Here is a 15,118-nt window from a genome sequence, read left to right as displayed (position 1 = left end):
TGCCCTAACTACGGGACCATCATTCCTCAATTCCCGGAAAAGCTTCCACTTGTTTAATGCCCATCATTTAGCGAAAGATGCAGTCACTCTTCATTTTAGCTCTGTCGGTCGCTGGTTCAACCCCGAGTGTGTTGGCCAACCTGGGGATTGTCACACAGTGCTTATTTTACCATCAAAAACCCCATCCACCCTGGAATGAAAATCATTTTTTGCCGGGGGTGAGATTAGCTGAAGTTAAGTGTTTAGCAGGTTGGAATAAAGAATGGGCTTCCTGCCAGGCAAACCAAGCCCATGAATAGCTGAGATTGTTTTCTTTACACCTGCTCTTCGAACCCCAGCTCAAAGACATATAAAGGAGGACGGAGCAGCTGTCATGTCAGAGGGGCGCCTACTCCTTCTGTCCCAGCTCTGTTCTCACGCTGTAGCTTTGTCATAGTGATTCGGAGTCCTCTTGGAACAAGTCACCATGAGTCGGCAGCTGAACGCCAGAGTGGGAGGTTGCAGCAGGGGCTTCAGCAGCATCTCTGCGATTGTTTCCAGTGGGGGCAGATCCAGCTGCACCTCTCTGAGCCGAGGAAGAAGTAGACACTGTGTCTTTGGCAGCAGAAGTCTCTATGATCTAGATGGGATTAAAAGCATTTCCAATAGCTTGATTGGTGGAGGCTGGAGACTCAGTAGTGGTTTTGGTGGTGGATTTGGTACTAGTGGTGGGGCTGCTGGCTTTGGTGGTGGTGGGTTGTTCAGTGGAGGAGTTGGTGGTGGGAGGAGTAGCCCTAGGTTCCCCTTTTGCCCGCCTGGTGGTATCCAAGAAGTGACCATCAACCAGAACCTGCTTGTGCCACTCAACCTGGAGATCGACCTGGAGATCCAAAAAGTGCGAATGCAGGAGAGGGAGCAGATTAAGACCCTTAACAACAAGTTTGCCTCCTTCATCGACAAGGTGGGCCCGGTCGTTTATTAATTATTTTAATTGTTGTCATCATCGTCATGGATTCAGCAAAGCCTCCATAGTCGTGATAACACTTTAGCATGGGCCTAAATTTAAGCATGTGCCCAAGTCCCACTGAAATTACCATCATCATTATTCTCCTTCTAAGGACAGCTAGAGAGATGTGTAGGGGGATACATAGATCCGTCAATCGGTTGATCAGTAGTGGAATGTGTAGGGGGTAGATTGATAAATAAACAGAGGGGCAGACGCTACCAATCTTTTTTTATTTCCATTGCATTGAAAATAGCAAATGACCAAATCCTGTTGAGACTAACCAAGATTTCCCTAATGCTGGAATTGGAGATGAGCAGGTTGCTATGGTAATTGACCTGCCACCTGCCAGTGCTCTGGAGGATCGTCTCCCACATCTGGCATCTCTTCTCTCTGTTTGGATCTCAGGTCCGATTTCTGGAGCAACAGAATAAAGTTCTGGAGACCAAGTGGAACCTGCTGCAGCAGCAGCCCACGTCAAATGCAGGGAACAACCTGGAGCCCGCCTTTGAGGCCTACGTTGGCAGCCTAAGGAAGCATCTTGATAGCCTGGTGGGGGAGAGGGGAAGGCAGGACTCGGAACTGAAGAACATGCAGGATCTGGTGGAGGACTTGAAGCACAAGTATGTGAAGAAAGCGCTGGGTCATGTTCACATTCTCCAGGGACTAAGGACCAGTTTTTTAGAGGTATCTAGGCTCCTGAAGATGCAGAAAGGCACCTAAAGAGATTTTCAAAAGCACCTCAGTGCCCAGCTCCTGACGTGCTTTTGAAAATCCCACTACGTGTTTGTGTCAGAGCTGCCACTTATTGAGCGCCTCCTCATGGCCAGAGGTCTCCCTGCAGTGCTGTCCCTCTAGTGTCCCTCTTCGGGGCCCCTGATGAACTCCACACAGTCTCTTTTGTGAGTAATGCCAACCAACCTCTACCTGGGACTGGTTTAATGACCACAGGTAGTTCCACATAGTCCTTAGTGTCTCAAAAATAAAATCCAGCACTGTAACCCCAGGGCTTCGCTCCAGTCTCTGGATTTTCTGCCCACGACCCGTGGAGTTCTTTTCCTGCCAGCATCTGTTCTTTGCAAGATTGTGACTTTTAGCTGTTTCTAGCTAGAGCTCAGCCTTCCGGATATAGCTTCCTTCTCCTGCCTGCCTCTCTCCTGTTCTGAGGGAGAAGGCTGTCTATATACAGTCTTCTTCCAGAGAAATCCTCTTGATTGGCCGGAAGAGAGGAGAGCCCTAACTCATCCTAGCCTACAGGGCTTCTGGTCCTGGACCCTTAAAGGAACAGTGTCCTGTTCCTCACCTCCTCCATCAATAGCTAATTTCCTGGGACTGTTACTTCTTTTCCACTACAACAGTGTTTCTCAAACTGGGATCGCTGCTTGTGTAGGGAAAGCCCCTGGAGGCCCAGGCTGGTTTGTTTACACGTCCCAGCTGCATGTCCGGCTGATTGCGGCTCCCACTGGGGGCTGCTGGAAGCGGCTGCCATAAGTCCCATTGGTCTGGAGCAGCAAACTGCGGCCAGTGGGAGCCGCGATCGGCCGGACCTGCGGACAGGGCAGGTAAACAAACCGGTCTGGCCCACCAGGGGCTTTCCCTACACAAGTGGCGACCCCAGTTTGAGAAACACTGCACTACATGGCAATTTCCAGTGTTTTTAATCATTCCCGCTTCCTGGAATGGGGTCTTCTGGCCCCCTACATATTTAAGGGCCAGTATACCCTGTTACAGTGTCTATCTACATCTTTAGGTGCCTAAATACCTTTAAAACTCTGGTCCTTTGACACTGCGTAACAATTAGGCTGTGTGCCAATGTTGGTACATGTTGATTTCACCGTATACACGGAAACCAATGAAAAAAAAATTCAATAGTTGTTAATCTGAATGTACTGACCAGCAAAATAAGAAAACTGCTGCTTGAGAACATATTAGAGTCCCCTCTTCATGTGTATAAAATGCTCCGTTAAGCAATTATTGTCTGAACCTCCCCCCCACGATTTTCTGCAATTGTGACCATTTAAATCAATACAAATAATGTTCAAACATGCTTAAACCCCATAATTTTGTGCAACTGTGGACATTTAAATGGATGATAAAATCTAAAAAAAAAGGTTAAAAATAAACTTCGACGTTATCTGTTGAAATGATAAAAACCTAAACATCGAATACTGCCAAGCCTAATAATAATTCTGGGCTGGTGCTTTGCAATAAGTCCCTGGACAGCGTGAAGCATTTAACAATGCTGCTGATGCTCGATGGAGATTTTTTTTAACCTGAGCGAGAACAAAAGGGTGCTGGGTGGGATTTTCAGAAGTGCTGAGTATTGGCCTAACTCTACTCCCATTGACATTGCTGGGGAAACGGGAGCAGGATTACGCCAGCAAAGAATGCTTTCGAAAGTCCCACCCAGCGCGTCTACCAATCCAGGGATAGTGCAGGAATTGCAAACAGCACTGATTGGAAAAACGTCATTGAAACAGGAAAACTGACCAAACTAATTTTGTGTGTGTTGTGTATGTGAAATTGTATCAAAATGTTGACCTGCACAGGGGAAAATATTGAAACAAAAAGATTTGTTTCTGCAAGATTTCATTTTGAATGTTATTTTGCGTTGTAGTTTACATGGTTATGGTACGTTATTTGGGACATGTCAGCAGTAGTACTGCATATTGTCTTCTGCCCTAACAGATATGAAGAGGAAATCAACAGGCGCATGGCAGCGGAGAATGAGTTTGTGCTGCTGAAGAAGGTGAGTAACATCTTATCAAAGATCAAGGGTTCTTTGTCTGTGCTCCACTCTGATGGGTGCTAATTGGAGCATATGCCTTAGTCCAGCGGTTAGGGCTCTGGGCTAGGATTCAAAACACTTGGCTTCTTGTCCTCCTGGCTGTGACCTTGAGTGAGTCAATTCCGGCCTCTGTTTCCTCTCCTGTGTCTGTCTTATCTATTTAGTTTGCAAGCTGTCAGGGGGCAGGGACACTGTCTCACTATGTGTTTGTACAGCACCTAGCTCGATGGGGTCCTGATTCAGCAGGATAATTTGTGCTGTAACAAAAACTGTGTTAAAAATGACATGTTATCCCTTGAAGTGTGATGGGGTTCCTGGTCCTGCTTGTTGGTTGGGGGGCTTTGTAGGAAAGCGTGCAATCTGGCCTTTGAGCAGTCATTCTGCAAAGAATCAGCCTAGAGCAGGGGTCTCAAATGTGCAGCCCACGAGGTTATTTTCTGCAGCCCACAAGCTCCTCGTGGCCCCCCTGCCCTTCCCCAGTGTTTACCTAGAGAGGTCCCGGCCCGGCGAATGGAACCTGGGGGAGAATAAGCACAGGGGTGTGTGTGGCTGTTGCTTCAGGCACTGCCCCCAGCAGCTCCCATTGGCCACGGTTCCCTGTTCCCGGCCAATGGGAGATGCTGGGAGCGGTGCCTGCAGCAACAGCAATATCGCCCCCCGCCCCGTGCCCTTGCTCCCCCACATTCCAGCCACTTCCCGGAGCGGCACGGGGGCAGGTAGGCAGGGAGCCTGCCCTGCTCCTGATGCATGCCAGCCAGAGCCTGCCCCCCGCGAGCCCCTCCTGCAGTCAAACCCCCTGCCCTGAGCCCCTTGCCGCACCCTGCACCCCGACCCCTTGCCACACCCCTCCTACACCCCAACCCACTGCCCTGAGCTCCCTGCTGCACCCCAACTCCCTTTCCTGAGCCACCTGACGCACCTGCACCCAAGCCCCTGCCCTGAACCCTCTGCCGCACCCTGCATTCCTGCTGCACCCTGATCCCCTGCCCTGAACCCTTGCCACACCCCTCCGGCATCCCAACCCCCTGCCCTTACCCCCTGCCGCACCCCTCATCCCTCCTGCACCCTACACCCAAACTCCCTGCCCTGAGCCCCTGCCACACCCCACACCCCTCCTGCACCTCCTGGGGGCAGGGAGGGGCGGAGTTGGGGAGGGGATTTCGGGGAAGGGGTTGGAATGGGGGCAGGGAAGGGGATGGGAAGAGGCAGGGCAGGAGTGGGACCTCATGGAAGGGGTGGAGTGGGGGTGGGGCCGAGGGCGGCGGGGCAGAGATGTCGTGGTCATTTGAGTTTGAGACCCCTGGCCTAGAGCAAGGTGACCCAGGCCTCTCCTTGTTAGGGAGCAGCCTGCTTTGTCTCTCTTTGTCTTTGGTTCTTGTGTGTTAGGATTCTGGATTCTAAGAAATCAAGTAGTGTATGTCTGCAACCTTCCTGAAAAGGTGTTTTATGCTCTTTATCTAACTTCCCCGTGTGTATGCCATGAACATAACAATAATGTTGGCAGGGAGCGCGCTTGGGGAAGAGGAGATAATATAAAAATAAAAACACATTAAACAAAGGAAACCTTGGACTAGGCTGACCAGATGGCCTGATTTTATAGGGACAGTCCTGATATCTGGGGCTTTTTTTTTATATAGGCTCCTATTACCCCCCACCTTCTGTCCCGATTTTTCACACTGCTGTCTGGTCACCCTACCTTGGACCATTCATAAGAAGGGAAAAGGCTTTAAAGATATGCTATTAGGAAAAGGCTTGGCCACTGGCATAAGCTGAAGGCAATGCAGTGTAGTGGTTAAAGCAAGACGCTGGGAGCCAGGGCATCTGAATGCCACTGGCATGCTGAGTGACTATGGGCAAGTCGCTTTCCTGCTGTCTGCCTCAGTTTCCTCATTTGCAAGAGGCAGACAATACTGACCTACCTAATTGGGACAGAAGGTCAGGAAATGTATTTAATGAATGTCTATACGTGACTATTATATACAGATAGTTACACAGTTTGAAAGGACTGAGGTGTTAAATTTCAGCTAGCGTACGACTGGAAGGCACGTTTGGAATGCAACATTATGTGTTACAGCATTAGGGTCAGATGCGTCTATACTGGAGCTGATTAGAAACTAGGTATTTTTTTCCCATGGAAAATTGCAACTTTTTGACAAAATATTGAAAACTGGAATCTTTAGGCTAAAAACCAAAATAATTTGATTCAAAATGGTGCTATGGTGTCACATTGGAGATGGTAGTTCAGGTGCTTTATGCTCGCTTTCTCCTCTTCTGTGCATAGAGTTGTCAACTTTCTAATTGCAGAAAACCAAACACCTTTGCCATGCCCTTCCCTTCCCCGAGCCCCCACCCCTGCTCACTCCATCCTCCATCCCTCCGTTGCTCGCTCTCCCTCATCTTCACTCACTTGCTCATTTTCACCAGGCTGGGGCAGGGGGTTGGCGTGCAGGAGGCGGTGAAGGCTCTGAGGTGGGGATGAAGTAATTGGGGTGCAGGAGGGGACTTTTGGCAGAGGCTGAGGGGTTTGGAGTGCAGAGGGGGTGAAGGCTCCAGCTGGAGGTGCGGGCTGTGGGGTGGGGCCAGGAATGAGAGATTTGGGGTGCAGAAAAGGGTTCAGAGCTGGGGCAGGGGGTTAGGGCACAGGAGGGGGTGAGGGCTGCAGGCTCCAGGTGGCGCTTACCTAAGGTGACTCCTGAAAGGTGACCAGCATGTCCCTCCGGCTCCTAGGCAGAGGGGCCACAGGGTTCTGCTCACCACCCCACAGCTCCCATTGGCCGAAGTTCCTGGCCAATAGGAGCGGTGGAGCTGGCGTTCAGGACAGGAGCAGCGCACGGAGCCCCTGTGGCCATCCCTATGCCTTGGAGCTGGAGGGACATGCTGGGCACTTCCCGGTAGATGCACGGAGTCGGGTATGGAGCCTGCCAGCCCTGCTGTGCCAGCAGAGCCGCCAACCAGACTTTTAATGGCCCAGTTAGCAGTGCTGACTGGAGCCACCAGGGTCCCTTTTTGACCAGATGTTCCAGTTGAAAACAGGATACCTGGCAACCCTATCTGTGAACCAGGCTGTCTGGCTGGACTACATCTCCCATGATGCATTGCTTTGTTGCCACTTGGTGAGGAGATAGAGTGGTGCATCCCGAGTGATGTAGACGAACCAAAGAGCCCAGCCCATAGACAAGAATGGAAGGGTAAGGCAGTTGAGCTACAACTCCCATAAGGCATGGTGTGAACTGAAATAGTTTGAGTTTAGTCAAAATTTTTTCAATTTTCAGCCATTCGGTACCGTGACAAGATTATCAACATTTTTCTGTGGAAAGTACACACTTTTCATGAAAAATTTAGTTTAGTCAAAAACACAGTGTTCAGTCAAAACGCAGTTTGGGCAAAAAAGTTTTGCTCAGTCCTAATCTCTATCCTCTGGCTGCTTTGCACATTACTCGGATAATGCAAAGTGGCCATCAATCTGGATTAACTGGCTATGTGGGGCTGATAGCTGCTTTGCACTGTGCTATACCAATGCATCTGGCCCCGAAAGCACAGAGTTATTCAGTATTAGTTGACACACAAGCAACAGGTGTTTTGGAAGCAGCAAAGTCAGCTTATCTAGAATATGGATAAATTTCCCATTCTGAGAGACAGTGGGGAAGATTCTCCTCACATGGCACTTTATAGCACCAGGGGATATGATTGCTCTCTATAAATGCATCAAGAGGCCTAAACACCAGGGAAGGAGAAGAACTATTTAAGCTAATGGACAATGTTGGCACACAAAAAAATGCGTGTAAAGTGGCCAGGCATAAACTGAGGCTGGAAATTAGAAGACGTTTCTAACCATGAGAGGAGGGATCTTCTGGAACAGCCTCCCAGTAGGAGTGATGCGGGAAAACAGTCTAACAAAATTTTAGATGGAGCTTTGTATATTATAATGAATAGGGTGACCTGCAATCATAGGAGACTGTCCTCAGTGACCCAAGAGAACCCTTCTAGTCCTGTATCCCTGTGTCTCAAAGCTGGGCCCCCAGCAGATTATCACCTTGCTGTTCCCACCTGCTGTCTCCCTATGAACCAGCTGAGCAGGAGAGATGATGAAACCTGAAGTTACATCAGGGAGGGCTTCCCTGGGCCTGGTTGGAGGCACACAGTGCACTCTGATTGGTCAGGGCTTCCTATTTAAACCCAAAGAGAGGTGCAAGAAGTTGTCTGCACAACTGGGCTCTGCCTGGCTGCTACAATGGATTCTGCCTTCTTGCCTGACTCCTTAACCATGCTTTCCTGATCTGTTCCTGGTACCTGCCCTCCTGGTCTCTGACGCCAGTGCTGACTCTTGGCTTGACTCTGTCTCCTGCTCCAACCACTAGACCTGGCTACCTATGTCCTGGTCCCGATGTATCTTGCCTCCTGTGCAAGGCCCATGTGAAACTCTGTTGTTCTGACCTATTGGTGTTTTGCATTCACTTTGCATATTCTTCATACTAGTGGAAATTACCACACCAGGAGCAAGGCAATGGGAAATCAGCCCTTCCTGTTCTCGAAACTGTCACCTGTTCCCCTGAGCTTGAAAGAATGATCTCCATTGCCATTTTTCAGGACTTGGATGCTGCCTACATGAAAAAGGTGGAGATGGAGGCCAAGGTGGCTGCCATGACAGATGAGATCAACTTTCTGAGAGCCCTGTATGAGGCGGTGAGGATGTTCTCTGTTCTCCTAATCCACACAGAAATGCTCCACATAATATTTAGCACTTTTCTAGATCACCTTAAATGTTTACTTATGTCTTATACCTGTCACCAGAAAAATTGCAGTGGTGGAATTTCTAAGCAAGCCCCTGACTGCTTCCAGAAAACTTACAAACATGGCAGGATGACCCAACGCTAAGGAACAGAAAGGTCTAAATAGCAGGAGAAGTTGGAGGAAGGTAGAATACTTGCCCAAAGATCCAGCACTCAGTGCCACATTCTCCACTGACCTGCATCTTGTATATACATAAGTGCAAAAATGAGAGCAAACGCTACTGAATCTAAAAGGTAGAAATCTACATCCATTTTACCCTCACCATGCTGGTGTGAATGACCAAGCAAGGCAGAGGCGCTGGAACAATTTTTATAGTGGGGATGCTGGGAGCCATGGAACCAAACTGTAAACCCTGTGTATAATGGAAACCGCTGTAAGCGATGGGGTATGGCAGCAAACCTAGTTCCAGCACCTATGATGCAAGGTGCCAGGAAAAAACCAAGAATCTGATCCTGATGTCCTTAGCAAGAAGACGACCCTGTTCCCACTGATGTCAATGACAAAACTCCAGTTGACTTCAGGGTTAGACTCTCGGTATGCACTCAGGCAAAACTCATACCGAGTACAAAGAGAATTTCACTGGTGGAAGAACTTCAGGGTGGGGCCCCCTCAGGAAGAACATCACTGCAGAGGTTCTATAGTCATTTAGATAAGACATAAGAGTTTTGGAAGGGCTAAAAAGTCCATGCTTCAAAGCAATCTCTATTAAGAATCAGGATGAGACCATCCCTCGCTGGCCTATTGTGTTCTTGCACTTTCCTCCAGGGAGCTAGTGTTGGCCACTGTCAGAGACAGGATGCTGGATTAGATGGACCTTGCATCTGGTCCAGTCTGGCAGTTCCTATCTTTCCAGTGTAACCCAGTGGTGAGTGTGTGTTATAAGTCCCCCTGATTCCCAGAGAATATGAGCTGTTACAGCCCCTCCCCTACTCTGCAGCTTTAGCTCAGGTTGTAGATGTTCATCCTTAAAGCGCCGGAGGTCATCTCTTCATCCCCTGATGTTGGTCAAGAGGGTGCCTGTAACGGTAAGACATATCTGAGAATACTACCCTGCAGGCTAGATGATATATGCAAGGAAATAATGACAGATACAAGTGACCAGCCTGATAGATATGAGCTTTTGGAGACCAACTACTTAGAAAAAAAATACACCCATGAAAATTCTGCATAGCGTTGTCTGATGGGTAAACTCTGGGTCAAATCTTATTCAGGCAAAATAACCATCAACATCATTGGGCGTTTGAATAAGACATGAGTAAAGGAGGGTAAGGACGGTGAGGTTCATTCCTTGTGGCTCTGTACAACATTTGGCCATATGAGTCATTTCCCCATATTTTTATTTTCAGTAGCTAGATAAATAAGTACGTATGTACTTATGGGACCACGAGCTAGCTAGAAAGACAGCAATAAGAGTTGGGGGAAGGAGGAAGAAATACATAGAGAATGATAATAGATGAGAGCAACAGGTTTCTAGAGAGAATCAGAGAATTGTAGGACTGGAAGGGACCTCGAGAGGTCATCTAGTGCAGTCCTCTGCACTCATGGCAGGACTAAGGATTATCTAGACCATCCCTGACTAACCTGCTTTTAAAAATCTCCAATGATAGAGATTCCACAAGCTCCCTGGGCAATTGTTTAACCATGCTGACCATTAGGAAGTTTTTCCTAATGTCCAACGTAAACTGCCCTTACTGCACTTTAATCAATATCTGGCATCCAGAGAGAAAGGGCCACTCGCTGATGGGGACTTTGTATGATTTTCAGGAATTGGCACAAATGCAAAGACAGATCAGTGACACCAGCGTTATCTTGTCTATGGACAACAACCGAGCCCTGGACCTGGATGGGATCATTGCTGAGGTGAAGGCTCACTATGAGGACATGGCCAACAGGAGCCGAGCTGAAGCCAACTCCATGTACCAAGGCAAGGTGAGTCATCACGTGGCTTCAAGGTATGGAGCCATACAATGCTCGTGGCTTTACCACATGGAAAAGAGTCAACCAGATCTTCTGTGCACCTATTCTGTGGATAAAATAGAGTTTTCCAGTTCAGCACCACTTATGTGAACTAAATATAATTAATACAATGTTTATAGTAGTGCTATCTTGTCTAATTGAGTTCTGACTTCTTAGTGACATCTGAAAATCTACTTATGGCCCCACCAGCATAGTATCTGAATGCCTCATATATTTATCCTAACAACACCCTTGCGCAGCAGGTGTTATTCCCATTATACAGATGGGGAAACTGAGGCACAAAATGACTTGCTCAAGGTCTCTCAATGTCTGTGGTAAATCATGGAATTGTGCTATGGTTTCTCAAGTCCCAGGATAGCACCCTAACCACCCTGCTAAGGAATACAGAACATAATGCATGAATCAGAGAGGTACCTGTTACTTTAATAAAGGATGCTGTGAAATATATCCATCTCCCATTGATTGGATAATCCCTCTCAAATCAAGCAGGTGTGGAGCAGCTTAGCTCCTATTTGCTTCTCAAAATTAGCCCTGATCAGGCTAGATCTGCCTTTGGAAAAAGACAATCTATTACAATCATTTTTTTTTTCTGGCCATCAGTTTCAGGAGCTTCAGGTCACTGCTCGGAAACATGACGATGATCTGAAAAACTCCAAGCTGGAGATATTGGAGCTGACCCGGCTGATCCACAGACTGCAGGCTGAACTTGAAAATGTGAAAAAACAGGTAGAGCACATCTGCTTAATATAAAATGGGCAGATGTGCTATGGACCCTGGACATGAGGGCAACTGTGACAGACTGCTTGACGTGCTTTTCTCGTCCTAAATACTGCCACGGGGCCCGTAATGATGCTAAAATCAAGGAGGTTGTTTCTGCTTAATGTAAAACAAACGTGTTCATCCTGAACTGAAGCTGAGGAAAAGATTTCATCCAAAACTTTTTTTTGTGTGAAAAATGCAGAAACAGCAACACCACAACGTTTTGGTTTTGCTTAATTGTTTTGGTGGGGAAAAAATTCCCCCCAAATCAAAACATTTTCAAAATGTTTCCATTTTGGGGGGCTCAAAATGACTTTGCATTTCAAAATGTCAATACATTTTTTTAAAAATAAAAACGATAGTCAACGTCGACACAAAATGTTTCCATTGTGTAGAACCAAAATGTGATCTAAAGGGAAATTTTGTCTTTTACTTTTCTGATTTGCTGAAAATTTGATACATTTTGTTTTATCTTCAACACAAAACAGTTTCTTTTCTATTTTTTGGAATTGCCAGCCAACCAAAAAATCCTTCATCCACACAGCTCTGCTATGAACTCTGGCCACTAGTATAGAGTGACAGATGTGCTCTTCTTGTCCTGAATACTGCCATGGTGCCCATAGTGATGCCAAAGATGACACGAGAGGCCCTACAATGTGAATGAAAGTAGTCCCAGGGCAAATCAAGTCTCATCCACATATTTCATGATTTCCCTGAAGAATAGTTAAAAAGTGCCCATGGAATTTAACATCTGTATATGACATTTTGAGGTGTTATATACAATTGCCTTGATCTAATTCAGTTACAGTAAAGACCAAGAAGGAATGAAATAAATGAATTTCTTTCTTTCCTTCCACCTAGATCATCTATCCGTCTAATACCTCTTTACTTCCATCTGTCTACCCACCTAATCATCTTTAAATACACCTCTATCTATCTATCTATCTATCTATCTAGTGTCATTCACCACAGTATCTACGTACTGGTTCTGGTCTACGTGGAGTGGAGATGATCCAAAGGTCTGATGATAAATAGTTCATTTAGAAGTCTTAAGGCCTGCTTCAAAAGTCCACTGAAATCAATGGGAAGATGCTCATTGACGGTCATGGGGCTCCAGATGAGGTGTTGAGAATGGATGACCACATGGTTAGCTTTCTTTCTTCTTTTCTTTACAGTGCGCCAAACTGCAGTCGACTGTTGCCGAGACAGAGGAATGTGGGGAGCTTACCCTCAAGGATGCGAGGGAAAAGCTGGTTGAATTGGAAATGGCCCTGCAGAAAGCTAAGGAGGAGACGGCTCGTTTGCTGCATGATTACCAGGAGCTCTTGAATATCAAGCTGGCCCTGGATATTGAGATTGCCACGTACAAGACGCTGCTGGAGGGAGAAGAATGCAGGTGCAATATATATATAGGTCCTGACTTTTGCAAAGCAGCCTCTGTTATGGTTGCTGTATACTTTTTTTGCCCACAAATCACCGTGCTTGCAGGTTTCTGCTGGCTGGATCCAGAAAACTGAAATATTTCATAGGGTTCTATCCATTTCGTCAACATTTTCACAAGAAATAATCGCAACATTTTGTTTCAACTTTAATATATTTGAAATGATAAAGTCGAACCACGTCTCAATAGGTTCGACACTGTCTGCAAAATGTTTCATTTAACCAAAAATCCAGAGATTTTGACTTTTCGTCCCTTTTGGGATGAATCCAGATTTTGAAATCTCAGACTCTCTCATGGGATGGAAATTCTGAATTTTGACCAGCTCCAACCTACAGGTGATTAGATGGAGATCCAGTGGCTGGGGAAACTCTGAGCTTGGAGGACTGAATAACCCTGTTCCAATCACTGGTCTCCCACTGGGTGACCGCACCCCAGTAGTCTCCAGTGAGCTGTGCTTACTGGTATATAAGAGGTGTCCAAACCTTGTGGGAGGCACCCAAGACTTGCCCGACACCAGCTCTAAGGACCTCATTGAAATGTAGCGCCAGGAGCTGCACTGCGCCCTTTTGAAAGAGGATAGAGAATAAGACTGAGAATATGTTATTGCCCTTATATAAATCCATGGTACGCCCACATCTCGAATACTGCGTACAGATGTAGTCTCCTCATCTCAAAAAAGATATACTGGCATTAGAAAAGGTTCAGAGAAGGGCAACTGAAATGATTAGGGATTTGGAATGGGTCCCATATGAGGAGAGATTAAAGAGGCTGGGACTTTTCAGCTTGGAAAAGAGGAGACTGGGGGGGATATGATAGAGGTCTATAAAATCATGATTGATGTGGAGAAAGTGAATAAGGAAAAATTATTTACTTATTCCCATAATACAAGAACTACGGGTCGGCAAATGAAATTAATAGGCAGCAGGTTTAAAACAAATAAAAGGAAGTTGTTCTTCACGCAGCACAGTCAACTTGTGGAACTCCTTGCCTGAGGAGGTTGTGAAGGCTAGGACTATAACAGCATTTAAAAGAGAACTGGATAAATTCATGGTGGCTAAGTCCAATAACGGCTATTAGCCAGGATGGGTAAGGAATGGTGTCCCTAGCCTCTGTTTGTCAGAGGATGGAGATGGATGGCAGGAGACAGATCACTTGATCATTGCCTGTTAGGTCCAGTTCCTCTGGGGCACCTGGCATTGGCCACTGTTGGTAGACAGATACTGAGCTAGATGAGCCATTGGTCTGACCCGGTACAGCTGTTCTTATGTTCTTATGTCTACTATTGGGAAGGAAATTCTGTAGCCACTTGGCTTCCCTTGACTTCAGGTTTCAGGGTGTGTCCTAACTTGTACCTTCCAGGCTAAATCAATGACCTAAATGGTGTTTCTTTCCCCAACAGGATGTCTGGAGAGTGTGCCAGTGCTGTGAACATCTGTAAGTAATTTGAGCATCTATTTATTAAAGATAGGAACAGGCAAACTGGAAGCCTCTATTCTCCTCCCCCCCCCGATCACTACTCAGCACAGGACAGAATGGGAACCAGTTTCCTGGTGGTTATCGCTGGCCCTGGCTCTAATGATGCTTAGAGCAGCCCAGTATCTGCTCTAAGTTGCACCATGGGTGTAGGGTCCTTAATAAACCCAATGCCAGTGGAGGATTGGCAGCATGGAACTATACTCCACCATGCTCCCTTTTACAGCCAATATGCCGCTTTCCCTCCCCTGACATGCTTCTCATGCCATCTCCTGCAGCTGTATCAATGCAAACATGAGACTTTTCAGTTGTGCATTTGCACCTTGATTACAGACCCTTTGCACTACCTGAGTGATGCATAGAGGCCCTAACTAGAGCTGTTTGGAAAATGCCGCCCCCCACCCCTTCCATAGAAAATTTATTTTTTTTTGGCCAAAATTCGAACCCCATTATACCTTGATTTGGAAATACAGCTGGGGCATCTTATAGGATTTGGAGTACATGAGCCGCATGGGCCAGGCTCCCTGGTCAGACTGCACATCCCAGGAAGCCACCAAAAAGGAGTAGAATGCAGATCGTGACCCACTAAGCTAGTTCGTGACACTGGTTAAAGAAATGTGTTTGGGTTTTGCTCTGTGATTCATGGGCTGCAGCTGGAATAACTTGAACATCTTGGTCTTTTACAGCGGTAGTCAGCAGCAGCTCTGGAAGCGGGAGTGGGATAAGCTGGGGAGGAGGAGGAGGTGGGCTCAGTGTCGGAGGAGGTGGGCTCAGTGTTGGCAAAGGTGGCTCCAGCTCTGGAAGCGGAAGAGGCATTGGAGGATACAGCTATGGAGGCAGAGGAGGTAGTTCCTGTGTGAAAATCATATCGACAACCTCTTCAAGCAAAAGAACCACTGTATGCTAA

At 47.0% G+C, this 15,118-nt stretch overlaps 1 protein-coding gene across 1 annotated transcript; it reads left to right on the top strand.

The window, feature by feature from the left end:
* Window positions 1–466: 466 nt before the first annotated feature.
* Window positions 467–15,118, top strand: LOC116828514 (keratin, type II cytoskeletal 75-like). The gene is made up of 9 exons (XM_032786816.1): window positions 467–940; window positions 1,391–1,605; window positions 3,671–3,731; window positions 8,358–8,453; window positions 10,326–10,490; window positions 11,139–11,264; window positions 12,473–12,693; window positions 14,138–14,172; window positions 14,898–15,118. Exons 1-9 carry the CDS (start codon window positions 467–469, stop codon window positions 15,116–15,118), a joined length of 1,614 nt encoding a protein of 537 aa, XP_032642707.1.

Source organism: Chelonoidis abingdonii, chromosome 26, assembly GCF_003597395.2.
Source record: "Chelonoidis abingdonii isolate Lonesome George chromosome 26, CheloAbing_2.0, whole genome shotgun sequence".
Taxonomy (NCBI): Eukaryota; Metazoa; Chordata; order Testudines; family Testudinidae; genus Chelonoidis; species Chelonoidis abingdonii.
Note: the sequence above shows the minus strand (reverse complement) of the source record. Positions and strands in the feature narration are given on the sequence as shown.

Coding starts and splice junctions, on each gene's coding strand:
- LOC116828514 (XM_032786816.1), top strand. CDS start 467: ATGAGTCGGCAGCTGAACGCCAGAGTGGGAGGTTGCAGCAGGGGCTTC. Junction 1,606..3,670: donor GTGGAGGACTTGAAGCACAA/GTATGTGAAGAA, acceptor CTGCCCTAACAG/ATATGAAGAGGAAATCAACA. Junction 8,454..10,325: donor TGAGAGCCCTGTATGAGGCG/GTGAGGATGTTC, acceptor TATGATTTTCAG/GAATTGGCACAAATGCAAAG.